Raw genomic sequence first — 10,986 nt, 5'->3', positions numbered from 1 at the left:
CGGCTGAGCTGCGGAGAAGCCATGGAAAATTGCAGAAAAGTAGTAATGGACCTTGTTATTTGTGGTACTAAAGTCCATTATTACTTTTCCGTTATTTCCCGTTGTCAGCCGCCTGGGGCTGAGAGCAGGAACACAGGGCTGACAGTGGGATGTGGCCTGGGGCTGAGAGCAGGGGCCACCTGGGGCTGAGAGCAGGGGCTCAAGGCTGACAGCAGCTGCCCTGGGGTGACAGTGTGGGCTCCTGCTCCCAGCCCCACGGAGGCCGGTGCTCCCGCTCTCAGCCCTGTGGGGCTCACTGTGGGGCTCCCACTGTCAAAACTGCAGAGAAGCCTAATATTGCCTAGAATCCACAATTTCTGCAATATCACAAGCTAAGTAGGGCTTTATTAATGGGCCATAGTCAAAGATGAATCTGAGTTAGGGTAGGGGGAGTCTAAGACAGTGTAAGTGACCCCTTCTTCCTGCCCCCAATGTGTGTATTACACCTACAGTACTTACATGCCCTTAGATTTACAGTATATATTTACTCACACCAATTTACTAACATGTACTCTATAAGTCCCCTTACACCTCACTTCTGAATTTGTCATGCTGAGTCTAAGCTGGTGTAACTCACAGGCCAAGGGGCCAGAAGAGTGGAGTGTATCAAGGAAACAACTAACATGAGAACAGGGAAAGAATATTTAAGTGAAATATCTTACTGTAAGTTACACCTTCTCCCAGCTGGCCAAACTTATGAGTGCAATTGTATGATGGGGTTGCTTGTGATGGTAGGGGGCATGGCTCAATAGCCTGGGAGCTCACCCCCAGTGGGTGTCTTATGTTCTTAAAAGCTCAGGCTTTGGGATTTCAGCTGGCCACCAGCAGGGGTCAGGAAGGGATTCTTTTCCCCTAACGTATTCTGGTAGTTGTTTTTTGCTTCGTTTTGGTTTGTAAATCTTCTTCCTCTGACGTGTCAGGAATGGCTGTGGCTGGAGATGTGACTCTGGATGGAGAAGGCCCGGGCTCTGATGTGACACCGAGCATTCTCTCTCTCAGGTGCTTGGCTGGATAGTTCTTGCTCATGTGCTCAGGGTCCAACTGATCGCCATTTGTGGGGTTGGGAAGGGATTTTCCTCAGGTCAGATTGGCAGTGACCTTGAGGTTTTCTCACCTTCCTCTGCCAGCTTGTGGGTGTGGGTCACTTGCCTGGATTATCTGGTATCTCCTTTAATTATTTCCCTGGCGCCATGGGGGCCTCAAGTACTGGTGCACCTTGGTCCCTCCTATTCTCTTCCTGTGGCTCCGATCGAGTCTCCTGTGGGCTGTAATACTTTGGTCTAATTTTGGTTGTTGGATGTAGTGTGCAGGTGATGGTGGTGGTCTGTGATATACAGGAACTCAGACTAGATGATCTGGCGGTCCCTTCTGCCCTTAAACTCTGACTCTTTGACATGTAAATTACACCACTCATTCACACATCAGTAAGTGAGTGGCTCATAGATTCATTGACTTTAGGGCCAGAAAGGACCAGTGTGATCATCTAGTCTGACCTCCTGCACCTTGCAGGTCACAGAACCTCACCCACCCTGTATTAGGCCCCTAACTGTTGGCTGAATTACTGAAGTCCTCAAATCATGATTTAAAGACTTCAAGTTACAGAGAATTCACCATTTACTCTAGTTCAAATCAGCAAGTGACCTATGCCCCACGCTGCAGGGGGAGTCAAACCGTCCCCGAGATCATTCATTCTGACCGGGGGGAAATTCCTCCCTGACCCCAACTACGGTGATCAGTTGGATCCTGAGCATGTAAGCAAGACCCACCAGCCAGACACCTGTGAAAGAAGTCTCCTTAGTAACTCAGAGCCCTCCCCCTCTAATAGCTCATCTCCAGCCATTGGAGATATTTGCTAATAGCAGTTGTGGATCAGCCACTGTAGGCAATCTCATCATACCATCCTCTCCATAAATTTATCAAGCTCAGTCTTACAAATTAGGTTTTTTGCTCCCACTACTCCCCTTGGAAGGCTGTTCCCTGTTTCTAACTCCTCTGATGGTTAGAAATCTTTGTCTAATTTCAAGCCTAATCTTATTGATGGCTAGTTTATATCCATTTGTTCTTGTGCCAACATTGGCCCTTAACTTAAATAACTCCTCTCCCTCCCTGGTGATTATCTCTCTGATATATTTATGGAGCACAATCATATCTCCCCTCAGCCTTCTTTGGCTAGGCTAGATAAGCCAAGCTCCTTAAGTCTCCTCTCGTAAGGTAGGTTCTCCATTCCGCCGATCATCCTAGTAGCCCTTAGGGAATCTAGTAAGAATCAAATTTTACACCACCATACACATCACTTCTGGACCTGACCCACATTTGTAAAGGATTTTATAAGTGTTTATAACAGGGTGACACATTTTTGGCACCTGCGTAAGGATGCAGGGTTCTTTTATCGAGTCAACCTGATGTCAGAAGTTTGAACCCTGCAAAGAAATGCAAAAGTATTCTTAGTCTAAGATTATGTCAGGTGGGTCTAGTTTCCACAATCTAGAAATAAGCCAGAGAAGGCATCATTTTCAGAGTTGGAATTAACACTCAGGCTGCTGGCTCCCAGTTCTGAGATCTGCCCACTTAGTCACACATCCTCCTCTCTTGGTTGGTGATAGGAAGGCTGGGCTTGTGGTTAAGGCACCGGAGTGGGACTGAGGAGATCTAAGTGTAGTTTCTGGCTGTGTGACCTTGATCAAATCACTTAATCTCAGTTCCCCATAATGTGAATTTTCCTTCCTTACTCCCATACTTGTCTGTCTTGTGTATGTAGTTTATAAGCACTTTGGGGCAGGGACCTTTTCCTTACTATATGTTTGAACAGAGCCTAGCACAATGGATCCTCGATCTCGGTGCTAATGTAATACCACTACTACGAATACTAATAAAGGACATGAGCCTGAACCTAAAAATTCAGAACAGAAGCCAGATTTGGAAGACCCTCAAAGTACAGGAGGGCTTAGATTGAAGGTTTTGGTTCAAGCCCATCTCTACTGCTGACATATAGAAACTGTGATAGAAGCGCGCCATGCAACAATGGTTAAAGTCATAGACTATATGCTGGCATGCTGTAACATACCATTATTTGTCTGGAGTAGTAAAAGGGGCCTTTTGGTTTTGTTGCAGTTTTAGCAATGAGCTGGATAAACTGAAGGACATGCCAATATATCATTTTCATTTGAAAGCGCTTGATTTCTGTCCTGTAGAAGATATCTGCCTGGAATATTTAGTGTGACTGATACAGCAACCTTTGTTGGACTCTTTCTGTGATTACATGGATATAAGGATGTGTATTTACTGGAGACATATCTCTTGTAACAATAAATGCATTTCTGTATTAGCCTATTGTCATGATCTCTTAGCTATAAGAAAGATTGTTCAGGCCTCTTCATACAGAATGCATTACCGGTGTTACAAAATGGTGACTGATGGTACTTAGCTGGGGAAGCATCTTGCATTTCCAACCTGACTGTGACATGATCCCTTCTGATGGCTTTGATGGGATTTTCCTTTCCTATATTTAATATTTCTTCAGGAAAGAATCCTTTAAATCCATTTTACATTCGGCAGGAGTTTGGTGAGCATCTGGGAATCATGTAATCAGTTGGTAATTTCAAATTATGCTGTACTTTAGGAGAGGCTTTTCTATTCATGGAGCTCAAAGCGCTTTCTAAACACTGCATAATACAGTCAATAGGCAACGTCATCGGAGGAACACCTTGCTATCCTGGAAAGTGGATGTTCTGGAAACCCATCCAGTATGACCTGGAGTGATCACATGCAGGTGGGTCAGCTAAAAACATACTGACAATGTCTGCAGGGTGATGTCTGCAGTGATTTGCATAGGATTCGGCAAGCTTTGCAAATCCACCTTTCAGGATTTTGAAGTGAAATGCCGTGTTATTAGCTACCACTAAATTGCCATGGAACTTTGCTTGTGTAACCCAGCTGCTGAGTGTGGCAACATTCAGGACCTGGTGCAAGATCTATCCATTCAATGTTTTTTTTCACCCTGCAGGGAACTTGTTTTCAGCTGAGAGAGCGGAGAAGGATTTGTTAGTTGCGGGGGATTTGTGTCTCCAATAGGGGCAAGGGCCAGTGCACAGTCTAGCATGAGAGGCATTCTTCTTGTTGGTTGACATTGTTTATTTTAATGCTTCATTCGCAATTGGCTATGATGGGGGTGATGATCCTGCTTTTAACCAATCACTATGGGCTATATTGTCTCCTGTGTGGGTTAATCCTGTGAATCATTGAATCATAGAATATCAGGGTTGAAAGAGATCTCAGGAGGTCATCTAGTCCTCAAAGCAAGACCAATACCAACTGAAGGTGAAGGTGACTGGAAACAAAATGAATTTGTGCTCACAGTGTTCTTTCTATTATTTTATCATAGGACAGTGAGGTTTACCTCCTTTCCCCCAGCCTCTGTGGGAATTTAGCATATGGATACCATGATCATCCCTCAAGACACAAGTAGATCTCTGGGGAGTTGCCAAAGGTCAAGACCATCCGTACAGAAGCTTTATGTCTCTGAATTTCCTCCAAGTCATACCTGGCTCTCCCCAGCCTCCATGGTATAATGATTCCAGTTGAGCTGAGCTGTCGTGGCTTCTCCTACTTGATGCTGCCCCATCAAAATATGCAAGAGGATGTATCCTAGGTTAATGGTGACCCACACGCCAAAGAGTTTTCCTACCCTCTGTTTGTCCCAACCCACTGATCTCAAGGCTTGAACAGTCTCCACAGAGGAGACTTTGCTGGGGTTGGAGGAGGGGTGAAGCAATGCTGTGGAGACATCCCTCCCAGGCAGGTAGGAAGCCTTGTCTCTATAACACCAATGTTTAAAAGACATTAAGGAGGGTACAGTCCCTATAAAAATAAATCTCAAATGCTATGTTGTGAAAGACTGCCAATTCCAAATCAGTTATTAGCTCAGTGGATTGGGTGCAGAACAACTTAACTCTCTGTAGCTCTCATAAGAATAGTTCCTTCAGGTGCAAGCTATTCCTTTGAAGAACCCTGTCAATGATTCTTGCTATAGGACCAAGACTTTCAAAAGTGACTAGTGCCCAACTAGAGACACATTAGAGCCTTTATTCTCATAAACAGCTTAATCCCCACCCTTGGAAAACCACAGGGCTCCAAAACAAAAAAGGCAACCAAAATCACTAGTTACTTTTGAAAGACTTGGCCTAGGTGTTTGAAAGCTTTGAAAGAAGAGCTTAAGGATGAAATTTTCAAAGAAGGAACAGGGATTTAAAAATAAATTTGATGGAAGATGTATCAAAGCACTGTGGATTGCTTTGAAAATATCAACCCAAGGCTTCCTCCTAAAGCAAATTAGCAGTGAAAGTTTTAATTGCACTATCAAAAGTTTGTCTAGAATCCCCATCCTGAGCAGACAGACTTCAGATAATTGTCAGTTTAAATCAGATGCTGATTGTAAAATGCATCATGCTTGGAGGAAGTTCTTTGACATAGCGAGGATGTGAGGGTTGAGGTGCGCTGGCAGAGCTGAGTGGGGACCTTGGATTGGAAGAGCTGGTAGGGTTGTTGTAAATGAGGGAATTTAGATGCATTGTATTGATGTACTGGGTTTACGTGCCTATGGGGGAAGCTTGCACAGCAGCAAATCACAATATGCTTCCCACCTGCTGATCTTTCCCTCACTTTCAAAAGCATCACAATCACCCCAACATGCAATAAAGAACTTCACTAGGGACAAAAGCAGCATCTTTAGCCAGATTTAATTACACAGCAGAAAGATCCAATGTTTGCTGCTTTGGGTAAAGATAATTCACCTAATTTAGAATAGGAAATTTAATCTGGGGAGCTAAATTTAACCTTCCTTTTTATCTAAATGAATTTATTGATAGGAAGAAAGCAGATGTATTCCCAGTTTCTCAATCACTTACTCTGTCTAAAGTGATTTAGCTGATGGAGCCACAGGGCTTGATTCTCTTCTAACATAAGCTGGTATTAATCAGTAGTAATGCCATCAAGGCCAATGGAATTGTACCAGTGTGCAACCACTATAAGCAAAATCCAAATCAGGTCCACAGACACATCAAGGTATTCCTAGAAATGGCTGTCATTCATATGCCATAGTTTGGTTACTCAGTGATGTCTCTGAGGCCAGATCCTGATCTCAATTGCACTGGAGTAAATCCAGTATAATTCCATTGAGATCAGCGAGTTTACTCTTGATGTCAACGTAACTGACGCCTGTTCTCACTAATCACGATTACTTTTTTTGAGTTAATCATGTGAGTTAACTGCGATTAATTTACAGCCCTAGTGATTTCATATGTGCAGAAAGCTATGATCCAATGAAGCTATTCTAGACCCTGTCCCCTCCCTCAGAATTGTCCACATATAGCCTCATTTAAATCAATTAAAACTGGTCCCTGCAGTGTGCTATGGTTGTAAGAGGCATAGGGAATGACAAATGACCACCACATTCATATTAGGGAATAACCTTTTGTCATTGGGTACAGTAATGTAGTTTACAGAAGTTATAGCAAAACAAACAAGCAAACCTTTTAGGCCATTTGTCTTAGCACTGCCTGTTCCCACTCTGGGCAGATGCAACTGGAAAAAAATATTGACCAGAGTCTTTATCTGTGTCCAGTTTGTTTTGTCTATAAAATTAGTTTTTATGATACCAGTGGGATGTGTGACTGGAGATAGAAGCCAGGATTTATCTCCAGAACCGGTACCCCGCAGGTAGTTCTACCTTTATTTGGAGAGACCTCCTCTAGGGGGTGAGAAGATTGTTTTATTTCCAGGGCCTAGGACATGCTGAGACTGCCACCAGTGAGGGTGTGAACGATCATGTTGGTTTTGTGGTGTAGACACCTGACAGAGATCACCAAGTCTTTACTCAGCGCAGCCAGTGGATTGTAATGTCTCTTGGTTATTTTGGCCTCAAATGACAGAAATCGAAAGTGTTTGGCTGTTGTGAAGTTTCTGATGCATTGGAATAAAAAAAATGTTTTGGATTTACCCAGAACCACATCTGTTGGGCTGATTTGGATCAAATGACTCGACTCTGTAACCTTCTGTAATTTAAGGGAATTTGGACTCATATTCTGGATTTGGCCAGATATTAACAAGCCAACGATGTTGGTTAGGATACAGGAAATACAGCTCACAAGTCAAAATGCTTGCAAGGTAACTTTTATTTAGTTTAAGGTTAATCAGATCAACTATCAGCAAAACCTCAGATCCCACTTGGAGATATGATTCAATGAAACAGAGACACTAGGGTGAGATTTCTAAAAATTGCTCTGGAAATACAAATTATAATTTTACGCACAGCTACCTAATTTTTAACTATTCACTTAGATTATCCATGAGAGCTGCCACATGGCTCAGATCAGTGGTTCATGTAGTCCAGTATCCCATCTGTCAGAGTGGCCGGTACCAGATGAGATGGTTTAGCAAAAGGTGCAAGAAACCCCACAGTGAAGAGTTATGGAAAAGTTTACTTACAGAGACGTTCCCTGCTTACTCCTTTTGGTTAGTGGTCAGCTTATGCTAGATACTCAACTTGAAGGTTTATATCCTGTATACACATAAAAAATAGCTTAGTCGTGGAAGTTCTGTAACACAGAAAAATTATATGGGGCAAAAAAAGACGCAGATCCATTGAGCACAATTCTCTTTTCACTGACACTGGTGTAAATCAGGATGAGCTAGTGTAAAAACATCAGAGAAGAATCAGGCTCCTCTGCCTAGTGTCAACTCTGGCTTTCTTTTCCTCACTTTTTTGACACAAAAATCAAAACTGGTTGCACGTTATAGGATTGCAGCCATTATCCCACTGCAACTGAAACCCTATAAGGCTGCTGCATAAGCCTAGCTGCATTTTTTTTTCCAAATTGGGGCTAGATGATTAGTGCTTTCCAGATGATTAGATCATATGAAGTCAATGGGAGCTTTGCCTAAAAAAGCAGAGGGCAATGACGTCAACATTTGTCCCATTAGCTCCCCCCCTCCCCATTAATGTAACCAGAACTGGAATGAATCTATTCTTTTTGTTTAAAATACAGATTAAACTTTAAACTAATAATTGATCATCAGGGTGAAAAACACTGAGGCAAAGTTACCATTAAAGGGGTGAACAAGGCACTAGGACCTAGGAGAAGTCTCATCCACCCTGGCAGGAATTTCTTGCTTGGAGCTCAGACAACAAAGGCAGAGTGAGACTGGTTTTCTTTCTCTCAGCATCTCCACCCTACGAGCTGAAAACCGGTGAGTAGCGCTTTAGAGTGATTTCCATGCAGAAAGTAACAGATGTCACATACAAAGGGAAAAGAGAAACCTCTTTCTTTTTGTACATTACAGCATCTGCAGTTTCCAAAAAAACCTTAAAACCTCTGATTCATGTTTAAAGTTGCTTGCATATTTCATTGTTTTATGCATGACATTAAAATACATATCTCACAATTTGCACTGCTGAAAAAATATGTGCAACTCGCTGTTTATGTAAAAGCTGCCTGCATAACCCACTACTGCTTTGCTACATGTCAGAGACAATAATGAGATCTTACACAGGTCATGGTGACATTGTAAAATACTGAAAAAGGGACTGGCTCCAGAAAATCTGATGGGGGGGGGGGGGGAATGAGAGCAACAGCTTTTCCTAGGGTTTGTACCTGATTGCTGAGCCATCGGATTTTAATCCCATTTCTGTTTTGTATGAACACACTGCTACCATATGTGAGTTGCATATTAATAGTTTTGCCCAGAGTGACCGCTTTGCAAGGTTTCCCATTTTATAGGGTTGGGGGTGTTCTTTTGGTACTGAGTTCAGTTTAAAGAGAACACAAAAATCACTGATCATTGGATTTGATCTCCAACTCAGTGCAATCTCTGTATTTTGCCCATAAAACTGCCTCTCTCTTTCCCTCTGTAATACATTACAGATCAGAACAATGAAAGGTGTGCTTGCAGTGGCGTGATGTGGATACTTTGACAGGGACAATTTCCACAATTAAATCACTTCCTTAAGGGTAGGGGAAATAAAACAACAAACAAAAAGACCCAATTTTTTTTCTTCCTATTACCAGAAACAAACCCAGGAAGGACTGGTGAATTGACAATTGTTTATCGAACCCTCATTTCAATGAAAAAAATGTCAGTCATTTCTTCTTGGAAATGTAGGATGGTGTCAGAAATTGATTGATGGGCTGGGAGGGGGCTGCTGGGTGGGGGGAGTTTAGTATCTGGTTGCTAGTCTTTATTGAACAGACTGTCACAAAGAAACTGGCTACTCCCATGTGCCTGTTCTTTCGTAAATACCAGTTTGTTCCCATTTCAAACATTCAGACACTCTTGTTCCTTCTGCAAATCTACAGATTGAAACCTAACTCCTTGGGAGCTGCTTGTTCTCTGCTGCCAGAGAAAGTCTCCCAAGGCGCAGGAGGTTTAATTAATTGCCAGCCTTTGTTGTTTGGGTGGGATTTTGGGTTTTGGTTAGTAATTTTCATGTATCTCTTCAGCCCAAGGTCTCAATTCACTACGCTTCAAAACTGCACGGAACTTAAATGTGCTAAAACCAGGCTGCTATTTAAAAATACATTTCCTTCCCCGCAATGGGTGGGTCATTTCCAAAAATGCCCCTACCTCCTCCAGCCCCAGAACTGATATGAAGCTAGATCAGGGCAGGACATGGGTCACTTTGAAAATAAACTGCTTCTGTTCATTCAAAGAAAAGCCAAGGTCTTGTGGGTATGTAATTTCTGTCTGGATTTGGGGCCTGATCAGTCTAATATCTCATATGCATTCCTTCCTCCCCATTCCCCTCCACTCAGCTTCAGATCTTTAGGGTTCACCAAACTATGGAACTTGATTTTGGACACTTTGACGAAAGAGATAAGACGTCCAGAAACATGCGAGGCTCACGTATGAATGGATTGCCCAGCCCCACTCACAGTGCTCACTGTAGCTTCTACCGAACCAGGACCTTACAGGCACTGAGTAATGAGAAGAAAGCAAAGAAGGTGCGTTTCTATCGCAATGGGGACCGCTACTTCAAGGGGATTGTGTATGCCGTGTCCTCCGACCGCTTCCGAAGCTTTGATGCTTTGCTGGCTGACCTGACCCGTTCTCTGTCTGATAACATTAACCTGCCTCAGGGAGTTCGCTACATCTACACCATCGATGGGACCAGAAAGATTGGGAGCATGGATGAACTGGAAGAAGGTAATTAGCATGATATGCTGATCGCTTTATGGTGCAGTGAGGAGGGGCTGGGGGAGGGGAAATTAATCTGCACCATTCAGATGTGACTCTAAGGTCACATTTCTTTAGCGTTCAATAGATGATACTGTAATGTCAGCTGAATTGTGTATCTATTGAATGCCTACCCAGAGCTTCGAGGAGGTGACTGTAGGGAGTTTTATTGCTCTAGAAAAATAAAATAAAAAATACAAATACAAAGATGAGGCAATTGGATAGAAAACATGTGCGTGTCTGTCTGAAGGGGGTGTACCTGCCTGCCTGCTTGAGAGGTGTGGAGGAGTCTGTGGAGGGATGGTTCAGTAAATATGTGTGTAGGGATAGGCATGTCTGTAGGGGTGTGTCTGCGTGGGGGGAGCTGGGTCTGTAGGGGCATATCCGTGCATTGGGGGGACGTGCGCCGTGTGTGTGCGGTGGGGAGATGTGCGCCGTGTGTCTCTAGGGGCGTGTCTCTGCATTGAGGGAGATGTGTGCAGTGTGTCTGTGCAGTGCCGACATGTGAGCTGTGTGTCTATGTGTTGGGGAGGCATGTCTGCGAAGTGTCTGTAGGGGCTTGTGGGTGCAGTGGGGGGATATGCGCAGTGTGTCTGTGCACTAGGGCAGTGTGTGCACTGTCCAGAGGGCTTGTCTGCACATTGGAAGGAGGTGTGTGTGCAGTGTGTCTGTGCAGTGGCGACATGTGAGCAATGTGTCTGTAGGGGCGTGTCTGTGTGT

General features: G+C 43.6%; 1 protein-coding gene across 4 annotated transcripts in view; it reads left to right on the top strand.

Annotated features, from left to right (window-relative positions):
* Window positions 1–9,869: 9,869 nt before the first annotated feature.
* Window positions 9,870–10,986, top strand: part of DCX (doublecortin) — a 100,920-nt gene continuing 99,803 nt past the window's right edge. For 2 of the 4 annotated variants that reach the window (XM_065411013.1, XM_065411012.1), the window contains exon 1: window positions 9,870–10,236. In XM_065411013.1, coding sequence (XP_065267085.1) covers window positions 9,873–10,236 — 364 coding nt within the window. In that variant the 5' untranslated portion in view covers window positions 9,870–9,872. The remainder of the gene's footprint in view (window positions 10,237–10,986) is intronic. The other 2 variants (XM_065411011.1, XM_065411010.1) reach the window with 1 other exon arrangement.

The sequence above is a fragment of the Emys orbicularis genome, chromosome 9 (assembly GCF_028017835.1).
Source record: "Emys orbicularis isolate rEmyOrb1 chromosome 9, rEmyOrb1.hap1, whole genome shotgun sequence".
NCBI lineage: Eukaryota > Metazoa > Chordata > Testudines > Emydidae > Emys > Emys orbicularis.
Note: the sequence above shows the minus strand (reverse complement) of the source record. Positions and strands in the feature narration are given on the sequence as shown.